This window comes from Pelophylax lessonae (assembly GCF_965119305.1).
Source record: "Pelophylax lessonae genome assembly, chromosome: 5".
Lineage (NCBI taxonomy): Eukaryota > Metazoa > Chordata > Amphibia > Anura > Ranidae > Pelophylax > Pelophylax lessonae.
This window is the reverse complement of record NC_138772.1, coordinates 400,606,030-400,623,544: the sequence shown is the minus strand read 5'-3', so window position 1 is coordinate 400,623,544 and position 17,515 is coordinate 400,606,030. Positions and strand designations below refer to the sequence as shown.

General features: G+C 41.5%; 1 protein-coding gene across 1 annotated transcript in view; it reads left to right on the top strand.

Moving 5' to 3' along the window:
* TMEM241 (transmembrane protein 241) overlaps positions 1–17,515 on the top strand; it is a 255,723-nt gene that overhangs the window by 17,333 nt on the left and 220,875 nt on the right. Inside the window, exon 2 of the mRNA XM_082258680.1 lies at positions 16,239–16,285. Coding sequence (XP_082114806.1) covers positions 16,239–16,285 — 47 coding nt within the window. The remainder of the gene's footprint in view (positions 1–16,238; positions 16,286–17,515) is intronic.

The following is a 17,515-nucleotide window of genomic DNA, read 5'->3' as shown; positions in this document are numbered from 1 at the left end:
GTGTATTTTTGGCCTTTGGTGGAAAATTCTTTTTAACCATGTGTAACATGTTTACAGGCCAGGCATAATGCTTTCTGGCATTGGAACATGCCTTTTGATGTTGAAGAAGGTTAGGGGTGCACTTGATGGTATTAGAAGATTTTTTGATTTTACTTGGAGCAATGTTATTCTTAAGATTTCGGGCTCTTCTGTATGACACCAATGGGCAATCAGAAATACTGGCTTTCAGATGTGGGTCGGCTTGAAGGATGGGCCAATGTTTTTTGAGAATGTGTTCTATTTGTTTGTATCTGGTATGAAATGTGGTGGTGAATCTTTTTTTTATTTATATTTCTTTATTAATTTTTTCAGGTAAAAAAAGGAATATTACAACACTCCAATCGCTGGAGAAGTTTTCCATACACTTTATGAACATAAAACCCTTTAATCCCTTTATTCCTCCTCCCTCGCTCCCTTATCCCTCCCTACCCCCCACTTCCTCTATCGATCCATCTCCTATTAGGTCTTTATATTCCTTTGAGCTTTTAAAGTTTAACCATTCATCCCAAATTTCCTCTCCATTCCCCTGTTCCTCCTCTTCCCAGTTTCTTAATTGTTCTAACTTTCTAGTTTTTTCTACTTTAGTCAACCAATCTTTACTGGATGGAGGTTCTTCTTTTTGCCATTTTATAGGAATTACACTTTTAGCTGAATTTAATAGATGAGGGAGTAGTGTTTTTTTGTATTGTTTCACTGACATATGCGTTCCGTGAAATAGGCATTTCCAAGGATCCATGGGAATATCTATTTTTGTAATTTTATTTATCAGGACTAGGACGTCTTTCCAGAATATTTTAATTTTGGGGCACTCCCACCATATATGGGCCATAGTCCCTATCATCTGGCAGCCCCCCAGCAGTCTCTTGAACTTTCAGCTTGGAATCTACCTACTTTGTCAGGGGTGTTGTACCACCTTGTGAGCAATTTGTAGTTCATCTCCTCGGTGTTCGTATCTATCGCTGATCTATGTACTAGTTGCAAACTCTTATCCCATAGTGTGTTGTTCCTACATGGACCAAAGTCCTTTTCCCATTTCTCTTTTAATGAAAGTCCTCTCTCTTTTGTTATTGTTAATAGGATTTTATATACATTAGATGTGTTATTAGCTGTCTTATCCGAGAAACATAGTTGCTCAAAAAGTCGAAGATCACTCATATCTCTCAATGGCTGAGGTAAAGTCTGTGTAAAATGCTTCAGCTGCAGGTATCTCCACTCGTTTAACTTCCATTCTCCCTTCCTTTGTTTTAACTCTGCCAAGGGTTAAAGTTTTTCCCTGCTCAATTATATCTCCTAATCGTGCTTCTCCTTCTTCTAACCATTTACCCAGTTCCTTCCCTTCCCCTGGAGAAAAAAATTTAGTGCCCTGTAAGGGGATCATTGGTGAATTGTGCTTCCAATTTTCTTGTTTGTGTATATTATCCCATATTTTAATAGCATGTCTTGTGATTGTGTGCATATTAGTGTCTAAGTTTCTAAACCTCTGAGGTATCCATATAGCTTTTGCCAGGTGTGTACCACTCATCTTGTTTTCTATTGTTACCCAATTTCTATCACTTTTTTTTTTTGTCCATTCTATCACCCTAGTGAGTATTGATGCTAAATAATATTTTTTTAAAATCCGGTAGTGCTAAGCCTCCTTGTCCCTTTCCTTTACTAAGTGTAGTGTACTTTACCCTTGGCTTTTTATATTTCCAAATGAAACGAGATATTAGAGTTTTGAGTGTTTTAAAGAACGCTTGCGGTATTGGGATTGGGATCATCTGGAATTTATATAAGATTTTAGGCAATATTATCATTTTTATCATGTTTCTTCTCCCTATCCAGGAAAAAATTCTTGGGGATACTCTATTCAATTCTATTCTTATTTCATTTAGGAGTTGTATAAAATTAATTCTATAGAGTTTTTCAGGGGTTGGGGTTAATTTAATCCCTAGGTATTTAATCTCATCTTTTCTCCAGTTGAACTGGAATTCATTTTTTAGACTCTCTTCTTCTAGTTTGGGGATATTGATATTTAGTATTTCTGATTTTTTTTGATTGATTTTTAAATTAGATAACTCTCCGTACTGTTTCATTATTTTTATTATATTTGGTAATGTAGTCCTAGGATTACTTACATAAAGCAGAATATCGTCCGCAAAGGCAGAGACCTTGTACTCCTCTTGTTCCATCCTTACTCCCCTGATGTCTGGACTATTCCTAATGGTTGCCAATAGGGGTTCTAAGGATAGTACAAATAACATCGGTGACAGGGGACATCCTTGTCTTGTTCCATTATACATTTTGAAGGGATCTGACAAAACTCCATTAATCTTTACCTTTGCAGTTGGTTTGTTATACAGTGTTTTAATCCAGGCCAACATTCTAGCTTTTATTCCCAACTCCTCTAAGGTATTTATCATGAACTCCCAGTCTACTCTGTCGAATGCTTTTTCAGCATCTATTGACAGAAGTACACTGGGTGATCTACTTTTTATCATTTGGCTAATCAGGAGTAAGGTCTTTATCCCATTATCCCGTCCCTGTCTACCCGGGATGAATCCTACTTGGTCATTATGTATCCATTCCCTCATTAGGTTCTTCATCCTAGTAGCCAATATTTTTGTAAATAATTTAGTATCAACATTAAGGAGGGAGATGGGTCTAAAACTAGAACATAATAGTGGATCTTTCCCCTCCTTTCGTATTACTGTAATTGAGGCAGATAGTGCATCTTTACTCAGTGTGTAATGGGTACCTATTCCGTTTATGTATTCTTTGAATCTTGGAATTAGGATTTCCTTATATTTTTTATAATAATTTATAGTTAACCCATCAGGTCCTGGACTTTTACCTGAACTCGTTTCTTTAATAGCTCTCTCTATTTCTTGCTCTGAAATTGGTCTTTCTAGGAATACTAATTAATCCTCGTCTATTTTTGCCAACCCAGAATCTATAAGATATTTTTTAATTTTCTCTCTCCTATCTGTTTCGTTCTCCTGTTTATCCCCTTTTTTTACTGCATAGAGATTTGCATAGTAATTATGAAATTCCTTGGCTATTCCTGTCGTTGATTGAATTATTTCCCCATTTTTATTCTTTATTTTCTCTATAAAATTTCTCCCTTTTTTTCTTTTTTAAGATTCTTGCCAAGTTTTTTCCCACCTTGTTACTTTCAATATATTTTTCTTTTATGCATCTTTTCATTTCCTGTTTGATTTCCTGCTCTAACAAATCTTTCAGTTCTTCCCGTTTTACCTCCAGTAGGTTATTTACTGATGTATCTTGGGTATTTTTATGTTTTTGCTCTAGTTGGTGTATTTCTGTCATTAACCTAGCCTTGTCTTTAATTCTTTCTTTTTTCCTTTGGGCCCCTTTTGAGATGAATATACCCCTTATATAAGCTTTATGAGCTTCCCATACCAATATCTTTTGATGTTTCATTCGTATCATTTATTTGAAAGTAGAGTTCCAACTCTTTCGCTATTTCTTGTTCCCATTTTTTTCTCTTAACAGCTCTTCATTTATCTTCCACGCATCCATCCCAGGCCGCTCTTTCGCTATTTTCATCTTAACCATAATGGGGGTATGGTCGGACCAGGTCCTTATCCCAATCTCTGCCTCACTTACCCTTTCAATCCATCTATGTTCGATTAGGATGTAATCCAATCTCGAATATGTTCCATGTACACTTGAGTAACACGTAAAATCTCTATCTTTTGGGTGGAGAATTCTCCAGATATCTGCCAATTGATTTGTAAATATTTTTTCTTTTATTTTCCCTATCTGTATTCTATTTTTTCTTAGAATTTTTGATGTAGTGTCTATTTTAGGGTAGAGGCATAGATTGAGATCGCCTGCCAGTATCACTCCCCCTTTTTTAAACTCCATTAATTTTCCCAGGACCCTGCCTAGAAAATCTACTTGTCTCTCATTAGGACTATATATATTTACTAGGGTCAGCTCTTCATCCCCAATTTTACCTCTTAAAAAGAGGTATCTTCCCTCTGGGTCCACTAGTCTCGACTCAAGAGCAAATCCAAGGTCCCTGGCAATGCCAATGGCGACTCCCCTGGACCTCCTCCCGGGCGAGTCCGCGTAGTACCAGATAGGGTGGCTCTTAGAGTAAAGCCTGATATTAGATGCGTGGGATATATGAGTCTCTTTTAGGAATGTTAGGTCTGCTTTCAAATAACTGATTTCATTTAAAATTTTCTTCCTTTTGTCTGGTGAATTTAAGCCTCGTACATTGTAAGATAATATATTAACTACTACCATATCTGGTTAACCTTCATTCATTCTTATGGCTCTTTTCTTTATCGCTCAGCAGGGCTTTAAAATGGCCAGAGAAATATGTGGGTATGTGCTCCCTTAATTCTAGACTTTCCTCGTAGGAGATAATCAAAACTTTTAATTTATTTTTCCCTCTTGCCCTCCCTCTCTTCCCCCCCCTCCCCCTCCTTTGTGGGGGTCTGGCTAACCCCCGCCCCTCCGCCAGATTTGTCGATTTCCCTCCCTCCCTTTCCAATCGACTTGTGGCCGAGGTCGAGCTCTGCCAGTGGTCGCCCTCCCCGCCTATCTTTCCTATTGCTAGGTCCGACAGTAAGCGCCTGCTGATTCCCATGGAGCCATCTAGTTTACGTTCTTATTTTACTCCTCCCCTTCTTCCCCGCCCCTACCGACCGCCCCCCCACCCCCCATCCGGCCCCCCCACCCCCCAGATCCCTCAAGTCCACCCAGGATTCTTCCTCATTCTCTTATTGCTTTCTTTTTCAGTTCTTGCAGCTTCTTCTTCTGTTTCCATTGGGTCGGTTCTTCTTCATCTGTTTCCTCTTCTAGAAATTCCTGCTTTGTCCAACCCGGGATATCTATTAATGGTATATTTACTGATTCACAGAATTCTTGAGTTTCTTCTGGAAATCTAAGCAATATTGTCTTCCCGTCTCTCCTTACTCCTAAACCCGCTGGATAGTTCCAAAAGTACTGTATATTCTTTCCCTTTAATACTTCTATTAATGGTCTCAGGATACGTTTTCTATTAATCGTTTCTTGTGCTAGGTCTGGAAAGATCTGGATATCCTCTCCGTCGTATTTTAATACCGGTCTATCTCTCATTTTCTCCCAGACCTGGGCCCTTATCTCATACTTGTGGAATCTTGCTATCACATCCCTTGTTTTCTCTTTTGGGATATTAGGTGGTTTGCGTAATCTATGTATTCTTTCAAATTCAATTTTGTCTGTGATCGCTCTTCCCAGTAGAGGATTGAGTATACTTTCCAGGATTTCTCCTAGGTTCTCAGCTTGGCCTTTTTCTGGTATTCCTCTTATTCGTAAGTTTTTTTCTTTGATTTCTGTTCTCTTGGTCTTCCATTTTGTATAACATATTTCTCTGATCCAATTGCATTTTCCTCATCTGTTCTTTTAAGTTTTTTAACATTTTCCCATGCAGCTCCACTTTCTCTTCTGTTTCTTCTACCCTTACCAGTATATGCCCCAAGTCCCCATACAAGGTCGCCATTTCAGTTTTGATGGATTTCTCAAGGTTGGCGAACATTTCCCGCATTTCCGATTTTGAAGGGGGGGGTGTCTTTTCCACTCAGATCATCTTCTTTACTCATGTCTCCATCCCCTATTGTTAGGACACTTTCTCTTGGAACCTCCAAACTTTCTTCTCCACTTGCTCCTTAGGGTTTTTGGTTCTTAATTTTTTTGGTTCCCTCGATATTTTGTTTTGGTCTAACGACTGGTTGTTTCTCTGGCTGTGTATTTTGTCCTTTCCCTTCTGGCGTCATGTATATTTTAATTGACCCTGGGCTTGCTGTTGTTTTTGCAGGTTTCCCTGCCACTTCTTTTGCCGGTTTATTTTTCATTTTCCTCAAAAGAGGAAGAATATTCAAAAAAAGGAAATACGGAAACTCCAGTTAAATTCAACCTTGCAAGGGCTCCCTGGTTATATAGTTATATCCTGTCCAAACCTCTGAGCCTCTATTTGTATAATGTTTTTTTTTTTTTTTTTATATTTTTTTTTTTTTTGCCTTTCTTTGTACAATAACCCTTATACCATATGGCAAGTCTTTATACACTCTGGGAAGGCTAGTAGACCAAAGACAAATCAGGGTCGGCTCTGATAGGATATCGCAAGATATAGAAAAGATAGCGACTACATAGACCTCTATATTGGTCTAATTAACCAACTATAAAGGGTCAAAATCCCCACATATGGTTGAGTTCTTGAATGTTCTCTTCTTTTAATAAAGTATAAAGTATAAGGGGTTCAATATATTTAAGACGACAGTGTAAGGAATTTCTCTATTTCACATTATCCCATCCAGACCTTGCCTCTGTTAGAAACATAGACTTTTTCAACGCTCCTTCTTCTCAATTAATTTTTAAATGTTTTACTCCTACTGTTGATGATAGTCTAACAAAACCTCATGGGAAGGCAGTTTTTCAGTTATACGTACAGTATACTAGCAGGAGATATATTTATTTCAGATCCTGTAAACAGTCCTGACTTATAGCTTACTTCTGGGGGAGTTGTATACAATCTCTCTACTGTATACCTTCCAATCTTATCCAACCTTTCCCATCCTAGTGTGTATTATGCAATTGATACTTCATTCATTGATCGTTTTTAATGTCCTTATTCATATATAAATGCAAGTGTCCAAGTTCATACACATTATCCAGGGTGCATAATAAAGAAGGTGATGTGAGCCAGGTATGGATTAGAGGGGCGAATAGAGAGAAACAAAAATAAGGGGGGGCTTTCACCCTCTCACCACTCCTTTGTCAGCGTGTATAGGCTTTCTCTGGAGCTTCTAGGTGGCGGTCCCGCTCCACTTCCCTCCAGGTAGACCAGGCTGGCTGCCAGCTCTCACACAGTGCGTTTTGGCTGTCCTCAGTATCTCCGTATCTCCGCTGCTGTCTTCTGTCGGAGTCAGCTTCCCTCTCTGGCAGCCACGCTGCTCACTCGCGCCTTGGCGCGTCCTGCCCGATCTCCGCCTCTGTTCTCCAGCGGGATCCGGCCACACCAGTGGCAGCTCTCTCCTGGTCCGGAGCGGGTCCCTATGGTCCTCCACCGAGCTTCTTCTCACGCCGACGGTAAGGGGGGTAAGAGGGGGGCGGCGTTCCTAGGGGGGGCCGCTCAGTAGCCCATGGAGGCTGGGGAGGCGAAGGCTTTCAGGTGCATCTCTCTGGACGGCTCTCCTCACGGCATCAGCCTGCGCATCGGTTTGGCGCCATTGACAGGCTCCTCCCTCTGGTGGTGAATCTTAATGGTTGTGTGTGTGTGTGTGTATGGATCAGCATGATTTCCTTCTTTTTAATTATTTTTCGGTTCATTCTCTTGGTAAAAGGTGAAGGTTTCATCAGTTTCTGTGGACACCCTTTTTCTAAGAATTTATTAGTCAAGTGTTTACCACGAGTAGTGAAATCCTTGGTTCGCGTGCAGTTATGTCTTAGTCAACAGAACTGGCTTTTCAGAATGTTCTTTATCCAATTAGGGTGATGGCAGCTTTTAAAATGTTAGTAGGAGATGCTCGGTGTTGGTTTTGGTGTAATTTTCTGTATAAATGGTTTGATGGCCATGGCAGAGGAGAAGGTCCAAAAAGGCTAAAGTATCTTGATTCTGCATGGAAGTCAAGGTAAGGCCCAGATTATTGTGGTTACAATGGTCAACAAAGGGTTGGATGGTGGAGGGTGTACCATCCCAGATAATTAGTAGGTCATCTATGTAACGGCTCAATAAAATGATTTGGGAGGAAAATGGATTATTAGACCAGATGTATTTGTTCTCCCACAGACCCATGGTCAGATTTGCAGAGCTGGGTGAAAAATTCGTAACCATAGCTGTGCCATGGGTCTGTAGGTAGAAATCCCCATTGAATTCGAAGTAGTTGTGGGTTAGGCAGTATTCGGTGGCTTCCAGGATAAATTGTGCTTGTCGAGGGTTCATGTTTGGATCTTCCAGAAAATGTTGGACTGCCGATAAGCCTACACCATAAGATATGGACGTGTATAAGGAGCAGACGTCCAGGGACAGCCACATGTAAGAGGGTTCCCATGTATAGTTGGCTAGCATGTCGAGGAGATGTATACTGTCTCTTACATAAGAGGGCAGGTTTTGTGCCAACGGTTGTAGGAAATGGTCTATATTAATGGAGAAGTAGCTGGTGACACTCTCCATTGCTGCCACGATAGGTCTGCCAGGTGGGTTGACTGGGTCCTTGTGTATTTTCAGAAGGTGGTAAAAGTAGGGCCTATGGTAGAGATCATGTTTTAAGAACGATGTTTCTATTTTGTTGATGACTGCTTCCGATGCCGCTCTATTAATGAGTTGATGTGCTTCTGAGGCAAACTCGGGTAAAGGGTCTTTGTTTAATTTGATATAGGTGTTTCCGTCCGACAGTAATCGGGCTGATTTTCTGGAGGTAGTACGATCTGTTTTGGACCACACTGCCACCACCTTTGTCGGCAGACTTGATGATGAGACTGTTATTTTTAGTGAAATTGGACACGGCTATACTTTCTTCGGTGGAAAGGTTAGAGTGGGAGGCTTGAGTGGTGAGGTTGTGTTGACAGAGTTTTTGAATGTCGGCGTAAATTACTTGGTATAAGGTATGTATATAGGATCCTTTTGAGGAAGTGGGATTAAAGATGGATGGTGGGCGAAGAGATGTGTGTAGTATCTTTGCTCCCTCCGCTTAATACTCAAATATTTTCAGATCCATAACATCATCAAAGCACCAGGTCATTTTGTTGACGGCACAATACGTCTAGACCTTTGCCCCGCTTTCCAGCCAAATGCACAGGCAACTTCCTGTTCCTGTCTGACTGAGAGCAAACTGTTTACAGCTCATCACCATCACAACAAGCCACGCCCCCCAGAGATCTCTGTCATAAAAACCCTGGCCCGACACTAGGATCAGCATCCCCTGAGGAAGGAGCACGCATGCTCTGAACGCGAGCACCCCCCTGCCACTACTGGATGAGATGCAAGGGCACTGGAACGCCGCCAGAGACACAGGGAGTGTCGGTTTCCACCAGCACAGCCAGGACCAGTGGCTGCCACAGTCTACCTACTAGTGATCGACCGATATCGGTTTTTCGTTACCGATACCGATATTTTGGCCATCGCATATCGGTATCGGCCGATATTTTTGGACATTTGCAAAATAAACACAAATTTCAACACAAATCTGTTACCGAACATGTAAATCTTTATTTATTAACATTTTTAACATTAAGGGCTCGCTCTTTACACCTTAACTGCATTAAAACTGATGTGAAACTGATGTCCCTGCAAGTGAAGTTTTCCTATCATCTGATTGTGCATTAATGCATAATAAACTGCTGCAGTAGTGCGCTCACTCACTGCAATAATTTTGAATCACTACTGCAGTGCAGTCAGTGCAAAACTGCTAGAAAAAAAGCTAGGCAACAGCTACACAGTGGATTGGACTGGAGTCAGTGGACTACTGCTGCAGTAGGGCACTCACTCACTGCAATAATTTTAAATCACTACTGGAGTGACTGCAGTAGTGATTTAAAATTATTGCAGCAGTGAATGGCGCACTACTGCAGCAGTAGTCCACTGACTCCAATCCACTGTTTAGCTTTTTTTCTAGCAGTTTTACACTGACTGCAGCGCTCAGTGCAAAACTGCTAGAAAAAAAGCTAGACAAAAGCTAGACAGTGGAATGGATTGGAGTTGATTGGACAGACACTACTACTACACTTTCAATAGTCCCAGTTAAGTAGAACAATATTATAGTGCAGAAAGCATAACATTTCAGCATGTTCACCAGTTAAATGGCTTCTTTTCTTTTCATAAATTGCTGCCACTTCACTAAAAACACACTCACTTGGTACAGAGGAAGGAGGAGCAGAAAGGTATCTTCTAGCATGAGAAGCAAGTCTTTTGTAGCGTGCCTCATTTTCTTTCCACCACTGAAGAGGATCACTTCGGTCAATTACTGGTTCCTTCAAATAGAGATGTTAATCATCCAGGCTCATTATTGCAGATTCTGAAGAATCCTCCACATGAGGCCAATATTTGACCACAATGAATTTTCTCTTCTGTGCGCTGTCATTTTGGACATATTTCTCCTGCATCCTGCTCTTCCACATCAGAAAACTTCTCTTCTTGACTTTTCTTTTTGTCAGGAACCTCCTGCACTTTCTGTTGAATATCTTCTGTCAGCCATTGTTTTGCCTTGGCCAATACATCATCAGAAGAGACAGGATGGTTCTTGTATCGAGGATCCAAAAGACATGGAAGCACAACATTTTTATTATCCTCATGCTTCTCAAAACGTTTGGCGAGGCTGTCCCTCATGGCCTGCCTACATGTTTTAAAGCCACGTGTGTTCGGTCCTTCATTCTGTTGAAGAAGCATCTTCAGCACTCACACATGGGATGACCGAGGACACAGATAAGTTATAATGATTCACCTCTAGAGTCATTTCCTCAATGGGTAGGAGGGTCTCAATGATGTTGGCACCTATGTCCCACTGATCAGCAGCAATGTCCTCCAAGTCCATATTCACCAGAATATATGGTAAGAGCTCGCTTCTGCTCCAGCATCCTTTGCAGCATGTGTAGTGTTGAGTTCCATCGTGTTGAAACAGCCTGTATCAAGTGGTTTTTGGGTAGGCCAAGGTCTTCTTGAATGCACCTCAGTCGCTGCTTGGCAAGGATAGAATGGTGGAAATGGCCTGCACACTTCTTCAGCATGCTAATAATGTCAAGCAAAGCTTTCTGGTTTGACAGACCATCATTTACCACAAGTTGGAGGGTGTGTGCCATGCAACTGAGGTCTGACACTTCAGCAAGTCTTATACCTTTATCCATGTTTGCTCCGCTGTCTCGAAGCACAAGCAACACTCGGTCTTTGGTGATTCCCCATTCTTCTAGCATGCCTAAAAACATTTCTCTAATGTACTCCCCAGTGTGGGATCTTTGCATCACTTTTGTATTCAACACCAAATGCCATCTTGTGCATCCGCTGTCAATGAAGTGGCATGTAAGACTCATTAGTGATTCTGTTTGTCCTGACCAGCAGTCAGTCGTGAATGAGAGTGAGTTGCCAGCATTCTCTGGTTGCAGAATAGCCTTTACTCAACAACCTTTTTGGTGAATCTTTTCCAGCAGTTCAGTTTTTGATAAAATTTGTCACTCTTCAGTGTATAGCTTGGCTCAAGTATGGACATCAACCGCTTAAATCCAGAGTCAGACACTATTGTAAATGACTGGTTATCAGTGACCATCATCTCTATGATTACTATGTCCAGCAGTTGGGATCTTCCATCCGATTTTAGTCACCTGTTTTTTTTTTTTTTTTTTTTCTGAAACATACTGTTGTTGCCTGGGATAGTGATGTTTCACCTTGTGATTCATTTTGTTTTTTCTGTGCTGCATGATACATTCAACATGATGAACTCTTAGATGGGCCCAAAGATTAGACGTATTTTTGTTTTTTGCAGTTATTGATCCCATGCTTACATTGTTTTTGCAAGTGTTACATAGTTAGTGAGGTTGAAAAAAGACATCCGTCCATCCAGTTCAACCTATGATGTGTGTGTGTGTTTGCTGTTAACCGTACATTGTATACCCCTGTATGTTGTGGTCTTTAAGGTACCCATCTAATAGTTTTTTGAATGCTCCCTGCTGATACGACTGCTTGTGGAAGAGAATTCCACATCCTTACCTCTCTGACAGTAGAACCCCCTACATATTTTAGGGTTAAACCGCCTTTCCTCTAGTTTTAGTGAGTGGCCATGTGTCTTATTGTATTCCTGTTCTCTGAAAAGTTTGTTCCTTATGCTAGGGTCGCCAGTACAGTATTTGTACATTGATATCATATCCCCCCTCAATCGTCTCTTCTCGAGATAGTGTTGCACAGGGCTGCTGCTTTTCCTAGAGATGGAGACGAGAAATAGTCCCAGACCTTACTTTTAATTTTTCTATCTCCATCCATCTCCAATGAATCTTGAAAGACACTAATAAATATAGGCTTAAAAAAATGTCTGGCTGGCACCCCTTGTGGCTGGTCTGGCACCCTGTGGTGGGTGGGTGGCTGGCACCCCTTGTGGCTAGCAGCCTGGCATCCTGTGGTGGGTGGCTGGCTGGCACCCTTTGTGGCTGGGTGGCTGACTGGCACCCTTTGGTGGCTGGCTGGCTGGTACAGGCCCAGGGCCGGTGGCTGGCTGGCTGGTACAGGCCCAGGGCCGGTGGCTGGCTGGCTGGTACAGGCCCAGGGCCTGTGGCTGGCTGGCTGGTACAGGCCCAGGGCCTGTGGCTGGCTGGCTGGTACAGGCCTGTGGGTGTGTGGGACTGGGTGGCTGGCTGGAACCGGGCAGCTGAGGGTGGGTGGCCGCGGTGGCTGTGTTACACAACCTGCACTGTGACTGGTCACTGTACTGTATGTTTGATTTGAGAAGAAATCACTCACTGTCCCGACTGTGCACTGTATGGAGAAACTCCAGTGTGGCCGCGGCTGGTGTAAAACACACTGTGCGCACATGTGAGACTCCAAAACGAGGCTGAGGGAGGCGGCCTAAGAAGGCCGCAGAAGCTGTCCCAGACTCTTAATGCGCGGAGGCGCGTGGTGCAACATACATGATGACGTCACGGCAATATCGGTAACCGCCGGGGCCGATTCCGATATATCAGGGAAAGTGCATATCGGCCCCCGATATTTTGGTGTTGCCGATAATCGATCGATCCCTACTACTTACCCAAACATCCCCATAGTGTTGCAGATTAACCATCCACTATGCTGACCCACAATCTCCTCTGTGTGAGTTACTATATTGCTTTTATGTAATAAATTACTTTTAAATCTACGAGGTGGCGCTGCTTTTTTCTCCCACCCCACTGGATCTAAAATATAGATTGAACTGTTTTAGACCGAGGATCTAAAAATAGATTAAACTGTTTGGACCATAAAATTACAGTGTGTGTGTGTGTGTATATATATATATATATATATATATATATATATATATATATATATATATATATAAATAACATACTGTAATGACACCCCGGGTATGAAAGGGGTTACAGTCGTTTAGGACATTTCATTTCAACACAAAGGCAGCTACCGGACACTCCACTCAGCCGAACCAGAAACCCAGACGAGGTTCTGTATCTGAGGGTCAAGCAGGAATCAGACTGTGTATTGAAAAGGAATACACGCTTTAGATACACGTTAGATGTAATGCTGTCACTACATGAACAATGACCCAAATCCAGCCCCCAACATCACACAATGGTTACATAACGAGCCCCCCATACACATTACTCTGAGTGTCAATACATCCCCTAGCAGACAACAGGTGAGTTCATTAGCACACTTAACAATACATGAATGGAAAGCCACCTCAGACAAGAAAATCACAATTTACTTATTCAGACAAAAGCAACATCGTTAGACAGTCGGTTTCCACATTAAACTTCCCAGAATGCCCATATTGGGATTTGTACTTCCTGGTCAGAGACCTCACAATGTACAGGAAATAAAATCTTCATTTTTCAAGAGACATCATTCCTGAATATCACTGTCCCATTTGGAGCCATCCAAACCATATCCCCAGTGCCCCCCAGTTTCCTGGTCACCCCGCGCCCAAAGTGACTCCCGTCATACATACATACATACATACATACATACATGTACACCCCTCACATTTTTGTAAATATTTTATTATATCTTTTCATGTGACAACACTGAAGAAATTAAAATTTTCTAATTTTCTACAATGTAAAGTAGTTAGTGTACAGCTTGCATAACAGTGTAAAATTGCTGTCCCCTCAAAATAACTCAACACACAGCCAATTATGTCTTAATCTCTGGCAACAAAAATGAGTACACCCCTAATTTAAAATGTCCAAATTGGGCCCAAAGTGTCAATATTTGCTGTGGCCACTTTTATTTTCCAGCACTGCCTTAACCTTCTTGGGCATTGAGTTAACCAGAGCTTCAAAGGTTGCCACTGGAGTCCTCTTCCACTCCTCCATGATGACAACACAGAGCTGGTGGATGTTAGAGACCTTGCGCTCCTCCACCTTCCGTTTTGAGGATGCCCCACAGATGCTCAATAGAGCTTAGCTCTGGAAACATGCTTGGCCAGTCTATCACCTTTACCCTGAGCTTCTTTAGCAAGGCAGTGGTGGTCTTGGAGGTGTGTTTGGGGTCGTTATGTTGGACTACTGCCCTGCGGCCCAGTCTCCGAAGGGAGGGGAACCAGGCTCTGCTTCAGTATGTCAAAGTACATGTTGGCATTCATGGCTCCCTCAATAAACTGTAGCTCCCCAGTGGTGGCAGCACTCATGCAGCGCCAGACCATGACACTTGCACCACCATGCTTGACTGTAGACGAGACACACTTGTCTTTGTACTCCTCACCTGGTTACAGCCACACACTTGACACCATCTGAACCAAAAAGTTTATCTTGGTCTCATCAGACCACAGGACATGGTTCAAGTAATCCATGTCCTTAGTCTGCTTGTCTTCATCAAACTGTTTGCACTTGCAGGCTTTCTTGTGCATCGTCTTTAGAAGAGGCTTCCTTCTGGGACGACAGCCATGCAGACCAATTTGATGCAGTGTGTGGCTTATGGCCTGAGAACGGACAGGCTGACCTTCCACCCCTTCAACCTCTGCAGCGATGCTGGCAGCACTCATACATCTATTTCCCAAAGACAACCTCTAGATGAGGTTGAGCATGTGCACTCAACTCCTTTGGTTGACCATTGCGAGGCCTGTTCTGAGTGGAACCTGTCCTGTTAAACCACTGTATGGTCTTGGCTACCGTGCTGCAGCTCTGTTTCAAGGTCTTGGCAATCTTCTTATAGCCTAGGCCAGTGATGGCGAACTTTGGCACTCCAGATGTTTTGGAACTACATTTCCCGTTATGTTCATGCACTATCCAGTGTAGTTGAGCATCATGAGAAATATAGTTCCAAAACATCTGGGGTGCCAAGGTTCGCCATCACTGGCCTAGGCCATATTTATGTAGAGCAACAATTCTTTTTTTTTTTCAGATCCTCAGAGAGTTCTTTGCCATGAGGTGCCATGTTGAACTTCCAGTGACCAGTATGAGAGATGGAGAGCGATAACACTAAATTTAACACCCCTTCTCCCCATTCACACCTGAGACCTTGTAATACTAATAAGTCACATGAAACCAGGGAGGGAAGTGGCTAATTGGGCCAAATTTGGACATTTTCGCTTAGGGGTGTACTCCCTTTTGTTGCCAGCGGTTTAGACATTAATGGCTGTGTGTTGAGTTATTTTGAGGGGACAGCAAATTTTCACTGTTATACAAGCTGTACACTCACTACTTTTCATTGTAGCAAAGTGTCATTTCTTCAATTTTGTAGCATGAAAAGTTATAATAAAAAATTTACAAAAATATGAGGGGTGTACTCACTTTTGTGAGATACTGTAGATTAAAAATAACCTGGACCCTCTTATTACTAAACTTGCCTTAGGGCTGGTTCACACCAGGATCAGGCTTGAATACGTGTTAATATCAATGTTTTAGTGGTCTTTATTGTCTTTTAAAATGTGTTTTCTTCAAACTCATCTGAATTACGCAGCCTTGATTAAATTGAGCAGCTTAAGCACAGCTTTGCAAATCTTAGGGTGGTCAAACACACTTTGATAAAATTGAACATTGATTTTTTATTAAAACAATTGAACCAAAAACCAACTACAATAGCCATAACTGCCCTTCCAATCGCTGTAGACTTTCTGTGTAGATCATATTAATCTAATACAAGTTTATTGGCCAGGGCAGAATATTCTCAACCATTAGCAGCACCAAGATAATTTGTGTGTAAATACGATTGTGTTCCCATCGATCAGATTATAAGATTACATGGTGGAAACGGAGATATAATCAATAACTTTTCATTTTGTATCTTAACTATACATTGAAATCTACTTTCCCAGTTTGTGGCATATGGATCAACTGGGTTATTGACTAGAGATCTATTGTTTTCCTTTTAAAAGAGATCGATCAGAAAAGATATCAAAGCATGTATGACCACCATTACCTTGTAATAGCTTTGGCATGCTTTTATATCCCTAACTGTAGATAGTAGCTCTATGTAACCCACTTTACTCATGTATTGTTGTGAGCAAGTCCTAGCATTTTTATGTTTTAACTTAATTGATGTCTGTCTAATTAACGTGGTCTTTGTTTTCCAGTATGTTCTGTCTATTCTGAAATTCACCTATCCTACCCTTTTTCAAGGGTAAGTATTATTTATACATGTGGGTATATTTAATGATGGTAATAGGATATCATTCTGTAATTCTTTTGTCAGATCCTTATTTGGTGTCACATAAGCAGAAGTAAATTAAAACAAAAATGTAGTTTGCATACCATGTCCATTTTTAATTAACTTGGCTTTACCAGCTGGAAGAATGAATAAGATAACAATTGTTTCCCAAATACCCTATAATATCTGAATTACATAGATAAGTTTTAGCAGGGCTGTCTTGTATATTTATTATATTTCTTTTATATAGTGCCGACAATTTAAGCAATGCTTTTGCAAAATTCACATCTGTTCCTTTCCTCATTGGAGCCTATAATCCCCAGTCCCTACCCCCCATTCCTACGTATACTAGGGCCAATTTGGACAAAAGCCAATAAAACGTCTTGCGTGTTTTGGAGTATGGGAGGAAAACCACAAAAGTATAGGGAAATCATACACACTCCATGCAGATAACATCCTGGCCAGATTTTTAACTGTGGACCCTAAAGCTACAAGGCAGACATGCTAACCACCATTGTGCTGCTTTGCATGTAATTCATACTCATTTCCAGTCTTGGATAGTGTGGGAGAGAACCTCTGTCAGGGGATTAGTGATATCAGTCCCAGGTACAAAGACTTCCTCTTATTTATGGTTTCGCTGACACCTGTTACTATGGTTTGTGACTGTGGTGTGCAAATCTCTGAACAGAACTACAAATGTGCGGGCAGAAATTTTTATTACAACTGTATCTTAAGCGGCTTTGCTGGGTTTCTGCTTTAAGCAGCAAAGTGAGAAGATCTGATTTTCTTATTTTCACAGCTTTCTTCTCCTAGATCTTCTGGTTGCACCAAATCCAATAATGTTTAAGCCTCCCCCACCCACATCTATAGTAAGGGTCTACTAATCATTCCACCCTTGCCATACAGGGTATCGTTATACCCTTACCATACAGAAGAAGCACTAAAATGTTATGACTGAAGTTCAGCATTAAATGGCTTCATGTTTAAAAGGTGTTTGATGTGTACCTTGCACATGGGTGTCTACGCCTGTTCATCATAATTCCTTGCATCTTTCCCTCACCTGGGAAGCCCAGGTGCAGTGTACAGCCCCCCATAGACAAACGGTTTTTAGAGGCTATTCTCTTTCATTCATTGACGGACACAGCTCCTGATATTCATAACCATTGGGTTCTACTGCCCTCTAGGAGTAGACACTAGGCTGGA